Source organism: Mus caroli, unplaced genomic scaffold, assembly GCF_978045245.1.
Source record: "Mus caroli unplaced genomic scaffold, Mus_caroli_1 scaffold_7, whole genome shotgun sequence".
In the NCBI taxonomy this organism is placed as follows: Eukaryota; Metazoa; Chordata; class Mammalia; order Rodentia; family Muridae; genus Mus; species Mus caroli.
Window position 1 is genome coordinate 41874704 of NW_028227262.1, and position 17685 is coordinate 41892388.

At 38.9% G+C, this 17685-nt stretch overlaps 1 protein-coding gene across 1 annotated transcript in view; it reads left to right on the forward strand.

Annotated features, from left to right (window-relative positions):
* Nucleotides 1-11404: 11404 nt before the first annotated feature.
* The window catches only part of Il5ra (interleukin 5 receptor subunit alpha), a 34269-nt gene continuing 27988 nt past the window's right edge, over nt 11405-17685 (forward strand). The window contains exons 1-4 of the mRNA XM_021165798.3: nt 11405-11477; nt 12926-13071; nt 14399-14537; nt 17478-17631. Coding sequence (XP_021021457.1) covers nt 11405-11477; nt 12926-13071; nt 14399-14537; nt 17478-17631 — 512 coding nt within the window. The remainder of the gene's footprint in view (nt 11478-12925; nt 13072-14398; nt 14538-17477; nt 17632-17685) is intronic.

The following is a 17685-nucleotide window of genomic DNA, read 5'->3' on the forward strand; positions in this document are numbered from 1 at the left end:
CTGCTACCCTACCCACTCACTCCCACTTCTTGGCCCTGGCATTCCCCTGTACTGGGGCATATTAAGTTTGCAAGACCAATGGGCCTCTCTTCCCAATGATGGAGGTCTAGGCCATCTTCTGCTACATATGCAGCTAGAGACACGAGCCTTGGGGGTACTGATTAGTTCATATTCTTGTTCCACCTATAGGGTTGCAGACCCCTTCAGCTCTTTGGTACTTTCTTTAACTCCTATACTGGGGGCCCTGTGTTCCATCCTATAGATGACTGTGAGCATCCACTTCTGTATTTGCCAGGCACTGGCAAAGCCTCACAGGAGACAGCTATATCAGGGTCCCTTCAGCAAAATCTTGCTGACATATGCAATAGTGTCTGTGTTTAGTGGCTGATTATGGGATAGACCCCCAGGTGGGGCAGTCTATGGATGGTCCATCCTTTCATCTTAGCTCTAAACTTTGTCTCTGCAACTCTTTCCATGGATATTTTATTCTGTATTCTAGGGAGGAATGAAGTATCCACGCATTGGACTTCCTTCTTGATTTTCTTGTGTTTTGGAAGTTGTATCTTGGGTATTCTAGGTTTTTGGGCTAATATCCACTTATCAGTGAGTGCATATCTAATGACTTCTTTTGTGATTGGGTTACCTCACTCAGGATGATATCCTCCAGATACATTGATTTGCCCAAGAATTGCATAAATTCATTGTTTTTAATAGCTGAGTAGTACTCCATTGTGTAAATGTACCACATTTTCTGTATCCATTCCTCTGTTGGGGGACATCTGGGTTCTTTCCAGCTTCTGGCTACTATAAATAGGCCTGCTATGAACATAGTGGAACATGTGTCCTTATTACCAGTTGGAACATCTTCTGGTTATATGCCCCAGAGAGGGATTACTGGATCTAGTGGTAGTACTCTGTCCAGTTTTTTGAGGAACCACCAGATTGACTTCCAGAGTGATTGTACCAGCTTGCAATCCCACCAGCAATGGAGGACTGTTCCTCTTTCTCCACATTCACACCAGCATCTGCTGTCACCTGAATTTTTGATCCTAGCCATTCTGATTGGTGTGAGGTAGAAAGAATCTCAGGGTTGTTTTGATTTGCATTTCCCTGATGATTAAGGGTGTTGAACATTTTTTCAAGGGCTTCTCAGCCCTTTGGTATTCCTCAGTTGAGAATTCTTTGTTTAGCTCTGTACCCCATTTTTTAAAATGGGGTAATTTAAATTTCTGGAGTTCAGCTTCTTGAGCTCTTTGTATATATTGGATATTAGTCCCCTATCAGATTTAGGATTGGAATCTTGATGGGGATTGCATTGAATCTCTAGATTGATTTCTGCAGGATAGCCATTTTTACTATATTAATCCTGCCAATCGATGATCATGGGAGATCTTTCCATCTTCTGAGATCGTCTTCAATTTCTTTCTTCAGAGACTTGAAGTTCTTGTCATACAGATCTTTCACTTCCTCAGTTAGAGTCACACCAAGGTATTTTATATTATTTGTGACTATTGTGAAGGGTGTTGTTTCCCTAATTTCTTTCTCATCCTGTTTATCCTTTGTGTAGAGAAAGGCCACTGATTTGTTTGAGTTAATTTTATATCCAGCTACTGCGCTGAAGCAGTTTATCAGGCTTAGGAGTTCTCTGGTGGAATTTTTAAGGTCACTTATATATATTATCATATCATCTGCAAACATTGATATTTGACTTCTTCCTTTCCAATTTGTATCCCCTTGATCTCCTTTTGTTGTTGAATTGCTCTGGCTAGAACTTCAAGTACTATATTGAATAGGTAGGGAGAAAGTGGGCAGCCTTGTCTAGTCCCTGATTTTAGTGGGATTGCTTCTAGCTTCTCTCCATTAACTTTGATATTGGCTATTGGTTTGCTGTATATTGCTTTTATTATGTTTAGGTATGGGCCTCGAATTCCTGATCTTTCCATGACTTTTATCATGAATGGGTGTTGAATTTTGTCAAATGCTTTCTCAGCATCTAATGAGATGATCATGTGATTTTTTTGTCTTTGAGTTTGTTTATATAGTGGATTACGTTGATGGATTTTCGAATATTAAACCATCCTTGCATCCCTGGAATGAAGCCTCCTTGGTCATGATGGATGATCATTTTGATGTGTTCTTGGATTTGGTTTGTGGGGATTTTATTGAGTATTTTTGCATCCATATTCATAAGGGAAATTGGTCTGAAGTTTTCTTTTTTGTTGGATCGTTGTGTGGTTTAGATATCAGAGTAATTGTGGCTTCATAGAATGAATTGGGTAGAGTACCTTCTCTTTCTATTTTGTGGAATAGTTTGAGAAGAGTTGGAACTAGGTCTTCTTTGAAGGTCTGATAGAACTCTGCACTAAACCCATCTGGTCATGGGCTTTTTTTTTTTGGTTGGGAGACTATTAATGACTGCTTCTATTTCTTTAGGGGAGATGGGACTGTTAAGATCATTAATCTGATCCTGATTTAACTTCGGTACCTGATATCTGTCTAGGAAGTTGTCCGTTTCATGCAGGTTTTCCAGTTTTGTTGAGTATTATCTTTTGTAGTAGGATCTGATGATGTTTTGGATTTCCTCAGGAGCTGTTGTTATGTCTCCTTTTTATTTCTGATTTTGTTAATTAGGATACTGTCCCTGTGCCCTCTAGTTAGTCTAGCTAAGGGTTTATCTATCTTGTTGATTTTCTCAAAGAACCAGCTCCTGGTTTGGTTGATTCTTTGAATAGTTCTTTTTGTTTCCACTTGGTTGTTTTCAGCCCTAAGTTTGATTATTTCCTGCCGTCTACTCATCTTGGATGAATTTGCTTCCTTTCCTTCTAGACCTTCTAGGTGTGCTGTCAGACAGCTAGTGTATGCTTTCTCTAGTTTCTTTCTGGAGACACCCAGGGCTATGAGTTTTCCTCTTAGGACTGCTTTCATTGTGTCCCATAAGTTTGGGTATGTTATGGCTTCATTTTCATTAAACTCTAAAAAGTATTTAATTTCTTTCTTTATTTCTTCCTTGACCAAGGTATCATTGAGTAGAGTGTTGTTCAGTTTCCACATGAATGTTGGCTTTCTATTATTTATGCTGTTATTGAAGATTAGCCTTAGTCCATGGTGATCTGATAGGATGCCTAGGATAATTTCAATACATAACCATTCACATCATATGCAAAATATTAATTGATCATATGTCTAAGAGTTTTATCTTTGTGATCAATATGTTTTCAATAGTTTTAAGTAGATCATTGTGTCTCTAATATTTTTAAGTAAGTTTGTTCATGTATTTGTATTACATATATTAGATGAGAAACACATGAATAAAGTAAAAGAAATATTAATATTGCTGTATTAGAAGGAATTACTTTACTCCTGGTTCTGCACTGACTTGTGTATCCATGCTTTTTTACCTTGGCCTTACAGGTATGGCTGACAGAGTACAGTTTAGGGATGCAGCTTTTAATTCTGGGTTTCATCCTGCTGTATGCTCTAAGCCTTAGAATTGAGCAGATAATCACCATGAGCTTAAATGGGTGGTTTTGCCCTCAGGCACTTCTGCTATCATTGTAAAAACAATATGACCTGGGAAGTCCTATTTACAAACGTCCTGCAGATGCCTGAACCAAACCTGAACCCATTATGTGATCTAGAACCCAATGTAAAATAAACCAGACTCCAGTGAAAAATCAGACATGCAGGTGGGAAGCAGATGCCTTTCGGTGATGAACATTGCTAAGCTATCATGTCTGTTCTGTATGAATAGCTAAGACACCTACAATTTAGTTATAACCTCCTAACTTAGACATACATAACCTACAACTTAGACATAACCTCTCATTCTTCATCTGACTAAATGACATTTTAAAAGTGTGTTTACGCGTGTGTGTATATTCATTGTTTTTCCTATAATAGCTACTTATCAAAAGTCCTTGATAATAATGGAAAGAGTGGTACATACTTGTAATCCCAGAACACAGAAGGAAGAGGTAAGAGAATCACAAGGTCAAGCCAATCCCTGGATACACAGATAGTCTGAGGCCAGTCCATGTTACATAAGACCCTGGTAGAGTGGGAGGAACATAAAGATGCTTACCACAATCACAATCACAATCAATCACAATCACCCATTTTATTGTCCACACAAGTCAATGTTGAGAAGCTGTCTTTTACCCATCCCTATATTTCTTTTCCCATTGCAGAGAAACCTGCAATGAGTTTCAGTCTCTTCCATATAAACGTTGCTCTACAGCTCACACTTTAATAAACTCATCTAGCCAGAGTTGAAGGAGAATCTAGTGAATTTTGCTTCCTATGTAATTACAATTCAGATTTCACCTACACAATTTGGCTGGATCCTCACTATTTTCCTTCCGAAGGAAAGAGGGAAATTTAAAAAACAAAACCAATCCAATTTTGGGAATTCTTTTAGAATGTTCCACTATGTCTTTGAACACTTATATTTTATCTTAAAGAATGAAACAGATGCCATAAAATATAACCTATATAAATTCCTGCCTTTGTTTATGTCCTTTGAGTTCACAGGAAAACATGGGAGAATGGGAAGCATATTGTTTATTTTTTATTGGTAGAGTAAGTTAAAATATCAAACCACACACTTGGGAAACAATGGCATTCAGAGACATAGCTGGAATAATTTTCTGAAAGTCTTCAGAGTCTGGCATTGTGCATATCTGAAATCTGTAAATACATTTTGAATGACCATTTGTAAGAAATAGAGCAAATGTTAAAAGCAGCCTTTCAGGACACATCGTTCTGAGCTCATGATGAGTAGTAAGTATTTTCAGTGTTCTTTAGTAATGCTTCTAAACTAAGACACTCAGTACTCTGAAGAGTAGGTAGGCCAGATGGCTGAAACTCTGTCTAACCTTTCCTGGACAGCTCTCAGCAAAGGGCAGGAGGTCTTTTCTGCTTCTTGTTTCACTTCTTCTTTCCCCAAGGAAGATCACATTGTTCGGGTCATCAAACAACGATTGATGTGGTTTCATTTTGGCTTCTCTTTCAAATGGTTACCTTGGGAACCCCGGGCACACACACAGCACTGTACTTACACCAAGCGGACACTGAGCCCTGCAGCAACTTTTTTCAGGGGACTCATCATTTATCATCTCACAAACAGAAACACGGATTTAGCCTCCACAATGGCCTCTCTATGTCTGCCCCCTCTTCTCTGAAAGGCTTCTGTGCTGGCTTCTCTGGGGACTAGGAGTCCTGCACCAGGTCTTTGGGAGGCAGTTACTACTATCTGACTCAAATAAAGCACTGAACAACAGTTCTCATGTACTCTCACCCTAAGCCAGTCCTTTGTACACCTGTGGGACGTGACTCCCACAACAGGGGTCACATATCAGATATCTTGCATATCAGATATCTGTATTATGATTTGGAACAGTAGCAACATTACAGTTATGAAGTAACAAGGGAATAAATTTATGGTTGGGGTTAGAACCATTGCTCTAAGCCATAATTAAAGGGGAAAAATACCTGCTCTGCTAGTCACTCAGCATGAAAATCCCTAGACTAAAACACCCAGAGAAAAGCAAAGGGCAGGAGACTCCAAGAGTATCTGTATCAACTGAAGAACAGCAAGAAGGCCAGGGTGCTACACTGGGCACTGGAAAATGACTCGGGGGAAGTATGTGGAATGTCCTTGGAGACTGTCACTACCAGGGCTGATGATGAATGAGCTGGGTCAGGCTAGATAGACCCTAGCAATTTATTAGAGCCAGACTCCTAGGCACTCTTTTCTCTACATGTTCACTTAAGGGTTCAGAGCTTCATAACAAAGCAGAAGTCAGGGGCCTCAGAAATGCACTTCAAAATCAGGGTGGAGGAGCCTGCCCATGTGTCAGGCCCTGTGACCTATCAACTCACAAGCCTCCTGTTGGGATAGTGACCAGACACAGTATCTTTGCTTATATGCTTGCAACACACACACACACACACACACACACACACACACATACACACACACACACACACACACACACCAGGTTAAAGCTCGCAGAGTTCTCAGATCGTGGTATCTGAAGGAGGCAAGCCTTTGTCAGTGAACAGTATGATCACTAAGACTCTAGTGTGGGCCCTCTCTAATGGGTTGCTCTCTTGGGAATCTTCTTCCAAAGAGCAGTTGTGTGGTCTTTCCATTGTAAGAGAAACTTCAGGTGTCTTCTTAACCATGACAGTTCTGATGATGAAAAGAGTAAAGAACCCGTCTTAAAGTCAAACACCAGTGCACCCAGAGAATAGATGCACAGCTGCAGGCTCAGAGCTCGGTAGCCACTGTACTTCTTAGTAACCAGGAATCAAACATTTGACTCACTGTGGGGTTGGTAGGGCAGATAAATACCTTCTTCTATGACTAGGCTGGAGACACACCCAGGACCCCCACCAAAAGGAGGGACAGGAAAAGAGAAATAATTGGTAAACACAGAAAATGTTTCAATAGAAAAAAGAGGAAACAGAACACTGTGTAGCCCTGTTATCAGCAGAGACAGAGCTAACGCTGAGGATACCAAACTAGAAGAAGCTCACTGGACAGGTCCCGGTATGCAGTTCTATTTTTGTTGATGGTTCTGTATCTAATGTGTCCATTTGTACCAAGGTGAGTTCTGTTAAAGTAATGTCTTGTGTTTTGTCAAAGCCCCTGGAAATAGAAGACATTTGTTTCCTCCTGCTGTTGACAGTTTATTAAAAGAAGTATATATCTAATGACAAGACTTCTTAAAAAATATATGAGTTTAGAAAATAGGCTATAGATCCAGTTAGATATAGTCAGAAAAAGTTTCAGAGTTAATTTCAAGAGTTACAAATTTAGAGACAAACAACAATAAGGTAGTGATGTCATCAACTGAAGTTATTTTGTTTCTGCTTTCTGCTGAAATGTCTTTGGTATCTGTGATTTTTATTTTATCTAAAATGTACAAAAAGCTTATGAGATGTCTCATTTGGCTTTATGCTCACCAGTTAGGTACCTAAAACCAGGAAGATATATATTCCAGATACACAGAAAGCATGGATGGAAAGGAATTGAGAGAAAGAAAGAAAGAAAGAAAGAAAGAAAGAGAGAGAGAGAGAGAGAGAGAGAGAGAGAGAGAAGAGAGAGAGAGAGGGAAGGAGGGAGTAAGGGAGGAAAAAATAAATAAATAAATAAATAAAGAAAGAAAGAAAGAAAGAGAGGGAGGGAGAGGGAGGGAGAGGGAGGGAGGGAGGGAGGAAAGAAAGAAAGAGAGAGAGAGAGAGAGAGAGGGGAGGGAGGGAGGGAGGCGGAGGGAGGGAGGGAGGAAGGGAGGAAAGAAGAAAGAAAGAAAGAAAGAAAGAAAGAAAGAAAGAAAGAAAGAAAGAAAGAAAGAGAGGAAGTCCAGAAAAAAAATGATAATTCAGTGGATTATAATTTTGAACACTTCATTACCTATTATTTCTGTATGTTCATAGGCTCTCTTCAATAGTTGACTGGTGATAAATCTATGTAGTTGATTATTAAACATTTATATTTTGAAATATAATCAAGATTTGGAAATCAAACTGTCTCATTTGTTTAACACTACTTAACATGCAATGTGGGGAAATTTTTAAGTAATGCATGCAAGAAGCCAGTCTTGCCAGGCACTGCCCACACAGCCTCACAGCTGATCTAAGCCATCTCTTTGTTGATTTTGAACAGACTTGCCTTGCCTCACGAGGGCTGAGTAATGACTTGTCCCTATTCTTCACTGGACCAAGACTGATAGGCATGTGCCCTGGACCTGACAGAGTGATATGTGCTGGGGCTATGATGGAAAGCCAGATACGACAGGCAGCGGTGGTTCTCGACTTCTAACATTGAGAACCTGTGGAACTGAAGGGATCATCCATAGTCAGGTATGTCCACCAACGAGGAAGCATCTATGTGGATCTTAGTGCCAAATGGGATTGGTGGGATGTAGTTAAGTATTGAGATACTTGTAGCAAACAGTGTCTATGCAGAATACTGAGGGTGGCAGCTATTTGGGTCTGGTTTTATGGAGTTTTATATTTTTTTGTGTTTGTGGCCACATCTTGTACATGATGGTGGTATTTTAGGATATTTTAGAAAATTATTTGGAAGTCCAGTGGTGGGAAAAATAAAGTGTGGAGAGGGTTATCCCACTGGTCATTTATATTTTTGTGAGTATGTCCAGTTTTCACTGTGGGGGTTACATGGTGTATCTAGCTAAACACATCCTGTGCTTCATGTCTCCATCACCCTCACTAAAGAATTGTGTTTTATGGCTGACTACACTGTACAGGGTTAAAACGGGGAAACAAATTCTTTACTTGCAACACTAAAAGAGCATGGATTCTCCTAGCGGCTTTTTAATTTCTGCCATTAAGGTTGTGCTTGGAATTAGATGTCACTACAAAGTCTCACACAAAGTCTCTAAAAATGGGAGTGTCAGTATAGTTTTGGTTGTAAAATGAATACTCCAGGCAAAAAAAAAAAAGAATTTGGAAGGGAAAATTATATTTCTAAACTTCGGCAGAATTTGACCAATTCTCAGGAACACTGGGGAAGTCCATCATTAATGGCCAGAGCCTGACTCAACTTAATTTCTAGAAACATCTGCCATGAAAGAGATCACACTCCTTTGCTCTTCTAAATTTCAAGGAGAGCTCTCAAAAAATTTAAGATCACTCACAGAAATGTTCCGTGAACAAGTTTCTTCTAATCACCCTCAAAGGTAGAGCATGTATACCTGGCGGTAGGTAGGCAATCTTTATTTACTATATTCTTCTTAATTTACACCTCAGTTTAATAATGCAATGGGTTTGAATTTTATTTTAATTGGTAGCCAAGAGAAAAGTGACTTAATTATATTGTCATCTTGAGATTGTACAAATAAATAAAGCTACTGGATTAACTATATTTTAATATGGTGACTTACAGTTTATTTGATAGTAGTGGAAATATTTGAATGTATGAACAAAATAGCTTGAATCTCCCCCCCCCCAACTAAAGGTGATGTCTGCTGCAAAAAGGTCATGTGCTTTAAGCAGCCACAAGGAGTAGTCTGGGGAAACAGAGTCAGTTAATCACAGGAAACAAATCAGATACCGAAGCTCCAATAATATCCAGCCTTTGCTGAAATTGATCTGCTCAGTTTTGAGATATTTGTGACCTATTTGAACACCTTGAGCTGTCCAATATCTCAAAGGTATTGCCTATGGCATAAAAAAATCAGGAGATACGAAAAATCATGCTGCCATTAATGGCCAAAACTTCGTTTTAAAAAATGTTTGAGTGATCAAACTTGAAAGAGAATTCTATTTTCAGGCACTATAAAATCAGAATACAAGGTAAATTCTAGGGGAGAGTGCTTACTAATATAAAATATTCAATTACCTCCCCACTGAGATCTTCAGCAGTCATTATTTACTTCAACAATTTAATTGCAAAGGATAAACAGATGTTTGTTATTTTTACAAGCACTGTGTTAAGACACTTCCTGTTTTACCAGTCAGTAAAAGTCACTACAGGGTATTAATTTGAGGGTTTTTTTTTTTCCTGACCTAGAATTGTTAATGAAAACCACTAAGGTAGGACATATAGAACATCATGTCAGGAAATGCTGACATCTAAAGATGTAGCTTTCATAATTTGAAGCAGCAGTTATCTTTGTTGTTACTAAGGATATGTTAGCTGAGCCTCTCAGGCTCATTGCGTTAGAAATGCTTCCCTTTAGCAGGAAATGTCCGACTTGTTGAAAATTTAGAAAACGAATGCAGTGTCTGCTTTCATGGTCATGACCATGATCAGTATAAATATTCACTTATATCAGGAGGAAATGTCACAGAAAAAAAGAAACGGGATTGGTTTGGTGGAAACCGGCACAAGTCCGGTAAGTTTATTTGAAAATAACAAAGGAAGAAGAGTTGAATGCCTTCTATATGCTGTCCGTTTACAGCTGCTGTGTTATTCCTCTAACCGGGGCAGCATGTTAAGTAAGACGTTGTAAGATAAGACAAAATAATGAAGCAAGCGTATCTGGTATTAATTTTGAGAAATTATCCATTTAATGGAGGCCTTTCCCTTGGCTGTACTGGAGTAAGACTTTGAAAATGCCTAGCCCCTTAAGTAATTGTATAAAGAAAAGCTTCATCTTATTGATTAATTTAAAAAGTTATTTATTGTGGAACTGTTAAGGATCTAACCAGGGTCTTCCAGAGTCTGAGCAAGCTTCTCCCACTGAGCTACATCACAGCCCCGTAAGTCATCTTTTTTTATTGCTTTTTATTATTATTATTATTAGATATTTTCTTTATATACATTTCAAATTTCAAATGCTATCCTGAAAGTTCCCTAAACCCTTCCCCGGCCCTGCTCCCCTACCCACCCACTCCCGCTTCTTGGCCCTGGCACACAAGATAATAAATAAATAATGTTTTGTTTTGTTTTGTTTTGTTTTTAAACTGAGGAGGCACACAGGTGGAAGCCATACACACTGCTCTTCCTTAGTTAAGCTTGAGAAAGTTTCTGGGGGAAACTCCAGGTCTCTGATCTGCAGGTCCCAACAGGAACTGTTGCATGCCCCTGTTGGACTTCAGGGCTGAGACTGTTTGCTTTTTCTCATTCACTGAACCTAACAATCTAATTCCCTTTTGTTGGATTGTCAAGCTGTTTATTGGAAGAAGAAATACTTACACTTTTCCAGGTGTGTGACTATGTTTCTTTGTCTTGCCCTGGCCTGTTCTCATCTGGGTGCTTCAGACAGTAAATCATGCTCTCCCAAACTCAAAGCACCACCAATTGATCCTGAAATTTTAAAGGCACTATATGTTTCTCACATTATAAATTGTTATCAATGTAAGTTTCTTGTCACATTGACTTTGGGAAGAAGAGTAGTGGAGATAGAACCTAGGACTTCCTACGTAGCACTCTGCCACCAAGCCCCTAATTGAAAAGCACATGGATGTAAGTTTATGCTTGTTATTAATTGCTTAAAACTTTTCCCATCCCGAAGACTGCTCTAGTGTCCTGGATACTGATCCTTTCTTCCTTTTCTTCTAGCTCTACATATTTGCTCATTGGATTCTAGCAGGAAGATTCATCTTTCTTTGCATATATTATAAACTTCAGTTCATTCTTTGTGAATCAAATAAGAAGTCTGTTTGTACTTGTTGCACCCCCAAGCACACACTGGGAGCATGTTCTCAATTAATTATTAATTTACATGTCAAATGTTCCCAAAGACTATAAATCTTCAGCCCAAGAGCAAAGTTCCATATGTTTGCGTTCCCAGCATGGAAGAGTGATGACAAGCTTTTGCCAAATGACCAATGCTTGATTTTACATTGGAAAGAAGCCGCCAGCCTTCCTTACAAATGACAATACAATGACTTGGATTTTTGTTTTCCATGTTTCCAACAGTATTCGGCCACCATGGTGCCTGTGTTACTAATTCTTACGGGAGCTTTGGCAACACTGCAAGCTGACTTACTTAATCACAAAAAGTGTAAGCATCTACTCAATAATATTTGGTTTTGTTAAAGTACATTATAAAATAGGTAATAGGGTTTTCTCCTAAATAAGCATTCTACTGGGAAAGTTTGATAAAACAGTATAAACTCTTGAGATTTAAGAAGGCCATGTGGGCAAAAATGTAAATTCTATGCTTCAGTGGGAAATTCAATTCTAAGAGTACAAACGGGCATCTTGGAAGAAAGCAGCCTCTGGAGGCCACATTTAGGACTCCCGGCTCCCCTGGGAACTTTACAAAAGGCTTCAAATGAAGTAAGAACAAGCTCTGCCATTTCTCTTTTCTCTCCCCCCCCCCCCAAAACTTGTTGATCTAAGGGTTTTGTAGGATAACAGAGGTTAAGAGAGGAAACTTGTCTGATGGCACCAGAGCAGCTCTGTCTAGAACTCTCTATTAAAACCACATTTCACCAAGCAGTTAAAATATACACAGTACATCCAAAGCAATGAACTGTAGGGTTTAGTTAGCTAATTTAGATGTGAGAAGCCACAGTAGCCAGTGGCTGCTAGAATAAAGGTGAACTACGCAGACAGTCCTGGAAACCCTTGCATGTCAAATGCAGGTGCAGAGTCATGAAGGGCCTTTAAAGGTCAAAGGAAAAGCACGGACAATGTAGTTAATGAATAAATTAAAGACTGTAGCATGTGGATCACAATGTATAGTGTTACCCTAATTTGGGTGAGAAATTTTAAGAAGTTGTTTAATATGCCCAGAAAAACATAACCAAGATGAGATATGTACAGACCTTTTTACTCTCTCCTCTTTGCTCATTATGTTTTACTGCATCTCTAGATTGATGCTCTACAATCAGTGGGTACTGATTCTTTAATTAAATGAAATATTTTATTTTGAAAACAAATCCTCTTTTCTACTCAAATAGTTTTGACTATGGCTCATAATGAGAAATACATGCATTTTACATTGTGAATTACTGATTTTTAAGTAGGTACTTTTACACAATGGAAACCAGATGCCTATGAGACAACGGTTGTCATGTTTGATATAACCCCCATTCCTGGTGTTTTCTACTTATGTTCTATACTACTGTAAGGGGGGGGGGGGACTAGATCTCCCGAAGTTATCACAACCCTTTCAATGGTTATGATGCTTATTTTGAAAACAATGTGGTAGGCTATTCATATTCAAGTAAAACGTGTGAAAGTTACAAATAACACCTGAACAATGAACTAGCAATAATTTTAAGGAAACTTTTGTCAAATTATTTCAGAATTATATATTCTAATAAGCTACAACAAACCAGTATGTTATTTAATAAAGTAATTAAAATATGTTCAAGACCAAAAATATTGCTCAGTGGTAATCTACCTGAGTTTCATCCCCAGCACATAGTACACACAAAAAAGTGCTCTTTATGGACAACTGTGCATTGTGTCATTGGTTTTCTTTTTGTTTTTAATCAATAGTTTTACTTCTACCACCTGTCAATTTTACCATTAAAGCCACTGGATTAGCTCAAGTTCTTTTACACTGGGACCCAAATCCTGACCAAGAGCAAAGGCATGTTGATCTAGAGTATCATGTGAAAATAAATGCCCCACAAGAAGATGAAGTAAGTGTCTGGTCTGATGACAATCATTCCTGAGAGGGAATATTCATTTCTAAATTGCAGTTTTCCTCATGAAGTGAAAGTCTTGATAAAGAATAACCAATTACTAAAGACCATCTTGTTGTGTTAGCAGTAGGATCTGTAAAATAAATTAGACCAATGCTTATTATTCAAGATGAAACAGTAGCATAGGTTTTTATCTCAAGGAAAATTCTCTCCTTTAAGAAAGAATACTCCTTATTGCCCCTCTCTTTCTCCCTCCTCTTTTCATCCCTCTTCCTCCCTCCCTCTCCCCACCCTGTGTGTGTGTTTGTGTGTGTGTGTGTGTGTGAGAGAGAGAGAGAGAGAGAGAGAAAGCACATGTGTTTGTTCTGTACTTGTTAGTGTGGGTGTGTGAACATGTACAGGCCAGTGTGCATGCAGGTGTGTGAAGCCCACAGGTTGACACTTTCCTTAACCAATCTCCAAGACATTTTATTTTTTGGCAGACGGTTCTCACTGAGTTGTGAGGTCATCATTTTTGCTAGGTTGATGAGCCAATGACATTTGGGGATCCACCTGTCTCTACCTTATCTTCAGTGCTGAGGTTACAGGTGCATGCTGCCATATGACTCAAATTCTACATTTATTGTAAAATTTATTGACTGAGCCACCTCCACAGCTTGTTTACCAACTTTTGAAGTGTCATGCATTTGATAGTACTATTTACATACCTCCTAAACTGTCAATAAAACCAGAAGGAAATTGTGAGCAAAATGGTACAAGGCTCAGCAAAGCCAGGGTTAAGGTCAAGTTCAGGTACTATGTTATTGGGTCTAAAGTTGATTTCTTAGAGTCTCTGATTTATGGTAGGGATGTGGTAACATGACTGCCATGTATTGCATTTGTAGTAAGGTGAAAGAAAGGGAGGTGTGATTTGTATTAACCATTTTGCAGTAAATATGAAATTTTAAAGAATTTCATGTCAAGAAGTTGCTCCTGGAGAGGAGACTGGCATCAAAGATGAGAATAAAAGACAACTTGGGAGGCAGAGACAGGTGGGTCTGTGAGATCAAAGCTAGCCTGAACTACAGAGTGTGTTCAAGGAGAGCCAGGACTACCCAGAAAAAAACCCTGTCTCAAAAAAAAAAAAAAAAAAAGAAAGAAAAAGAAAGAAGAGGAATATATTCATGTGTCACTGAGAAACTGTGTTAATTTTACAATGATTTCTTTTCTTAGAAGATTATTTCACTCCATTTTACTTATGCATCATTTTCATCATGGAGTCAAGGGACTATTTGATTAATGTTGTTTTTCTCTTACATGTCCTGATTGGCGGGTTTTATTTTAGTATGATACCAGAAAGACTGAAAGCAAATGTGTGACCCACCTTCATGAAGGTTTTGCAGCTAGTGTGAGGACCATTCTGAAGAGCAGCCATACAACTCTGGCCAGCAGTTGGGTTTCTGCTGAACTCAAAGCTCCACCAGGTAAAGGACATGGGACATCTGAGTTTTGTATCTGAAACCCCTCAAATCAGGAAAGAAAAGCCACCTTTCATTAACCCAGCGCTGTGCCTTGCAATCCCATTCCACAACACCCACATTCCAACCATGCCTGTCATAGGCTTTCCATCCACACACTCCTGTAAGTCACCCCTAAATTATACTGGACTCTAGTGGAAGCTGGGGCTTCTTGTACATATAAGCAGAGGTAGCTTTGATCAAACATTTTAATACGGACAAATACAAACACAAGATTGGAAAAAAGAAATAGGCAGGCTATCAGACCCTAGAATATGCCACTTTTCTAAATCATATATGTCTTAGCCTCACATCTATTACTGTCTTTCAAGTCTTTCTCCTACCCACTTCATCGGAGAAGAAGATCATGCCTGTATTATTAGTCAACTTTCTTTTGACTGTAACAAATATGTAAGATAATACACCCATTTTGGTTTATGGTTTCAGTGGGGATTTCCACCCATGATCTGGCAGCCCGTCATGTTTAGGCCATGTGGGAACACAGTGCATTATGTCAGAAGCAGGTGGTAGATGTCTAAAGCCAGGAAGCAAACAGGAAGCACAAAAAAGACAAGGGTCTAATTCTCTTTAAAGATGTATCCCCAAACACCTCCCAGAAGACCCAATTCAGCAAGGGTTCTCCACTTCTCAATAACACCAAGAGCTACAGAACAAAGTCTTAAAAAAAAAAAAAAAAAAAAAAAACAACCCTGGGGGCTCACTTAGCCAAAACTGCTAGACTGAGACTGTGTTAGTGACAACATAGATGCTTGAATTAACTCATAATTCTTCAAAGAGTTCCCAACAGGCTTAACTCTAAATAAGGAGGGTGCCTCAAAGAATACAGAGGAATATAAATATGGGTCATTTTGTGCCATATCTTAAAGCCATTATGCTATCTCTCAGGACCAACTGAGAACTTCCTTTATATGATATTTCTTTCAGTGTTAAGTTTCTATAGTTTTAATTATTTCCTGCATACCTCCAATACATGTTAATACCAAGTATGTATAGTTTATGCCACTAACCAAGTGAAAAGTCAGCCGGGCGTGGTGGTGCACACCTTTGATCCCAGCACTCGGGAGGCAGAGGCAGGCAGATTTCTGAGTTCGAGGCCAGCCTGGTCTACAAAGTGAGTTCCAGGACAGCCAGGGCTATACAGAGAAATCCTGTCTCAACCCTCCCCCCTCCCCCCCCCCAAAAAAACCCAAAAAACTAAAAAAACAACATGCACACACAGGTAGGGGGGAAGGGGGAAGGCTTGCATCCATGGGCTCCATATTCATGGATTCAACAATCAAAAGCATTCTAAGACAAAAGCATTAAAGCACATACTGCTAGTGAACAGATTCTTTTATGTCACCATCATCTAAATAACAGTCTAACCACTATTTCCAGAGTACTTATGTTCAATATTCTAAGTTATGTAGGAAGTATTTATATTAGACCAAATACTGTATAAGTTATATGCAAGATGACATCATATTAGAAAGACCTGAGCATCTGAAGTTTTTAGCATGAGGAAAAGTTCTGGAATCCATACGATAGATACAGAGGTATGATTGTATAGACATATGTATATATGTCATATATAATTTGCACATGTGTGTTAAAAGGGAAACTAGCCAGTCAGTTTCTTGTCTCCAACTTCTATATATCAATGGGAGGATCTCTCCTCTTGCCCTGTCTTTCCATTGAAAGATACTCTATGACAGTGATTTAAAAAAATCAATCTATAGCGTTTTAGGGTAGGAGAGTGGGGGGGGAGTATGGGGGACTTTTGGGATAGCATTGGAAATGTAAATGAGGAAAATACCTAATAAAAATATTTTTTAAAAAGTTTCATCCTTGTAACTAGCCCATAAAATGAACAAGAAGAAAAGGATCTATCAGGAACAGGTTTGCGTTGGGAAAGAAAGAAAGAAAGAAAGAAAGAAAGAAAGAAAGAAAGAAAGAAAGAAAGAAAGAAAGAAAGAAAGAAAGAAAGAAAAAGAAAAAAATAAAAACTCTTTCCTCACTTAAGATTTCCTCTTTAGAGAGGTTCTCCCTGACCGTAGTCCACAAAATATTTCTTTTCATTCTTTGAGGAACAAGAACAAGTCTGTTTTGACAGAGTGTTCTGGGTATCACAAACATAATTTTGGGAAATCTGGTACAAACAAACATTTGAAATCGCAGGTTTTAAGTCATGGCACTTTAAGGAGACTTTTGTAAGCTGTTGGACACTGACTCTATAATGTAAGGATAAGATCTTGGGGTATTGCCAAAATGCATCCCCTGAGTGGTAATCCATGTAATTCATGGGACATGGATATTAAGGAATGGCTCATATAACTGAGAAAGGAAAGGGAATCTAGAGAGCTTCCTCAATAAAACCTCTCATTTACAGCCAGAAAAACTGGAATCCATATATCATGTGGGGCAGTGCCTGATAGTCTGGTATTGATAAATAGAGCACAAGAATGCTGAAGTTGCTGGACACATGACAGTAGACTTGAACTTTCAAACATCCATCTCACTGACATATATCCATCTACATCTAAAGTAGCTCAGGTTTTCTTTTCTTTTTTTTTTTTTCTTTTTGAGACAGGGTTTCTCTGTATAGCCCTGGCTGTCCTGGAACTCACTTTGTAGACCAGGCTGGCCTCGAACTCAGAAATCCGCCTGCCTCTGCCTCCCGAGTGCTGGGATTAAAGGCGTGCGTCACCACGCTCGGCTATCTCAGAAGGTTTTCATGTCAAGGCTTTATAACTCCAGTTTCATTTCTTCAGGAAATTTGCCCTTTGCAAATGAGTTTCTATAAATGGATGCTTGTGGTCACTCACAATCAATAGTATTTCAAGCAAAAGCATAAAATTCAGAAGCCATCAAGGCAATGTTTTGTCCTTTGTATTTGTGGTCCCCTAGGAACTCCTGGAACCTCGGTTACGAATTTAACTTGTACCACACACACTGTTGTAAGTAGCCACACCCACTTAAGGCCATACCAAGTGTCCCTTCGTTGCACCTGGCTTGTTGGGAAGGATGCCCCTGAGGACACACAGTATTTCCTATACTACAGGTCAGTGTCTATTTTTACTTATGCAAATTATCTATTTCCTCTTCCCTTATAAAA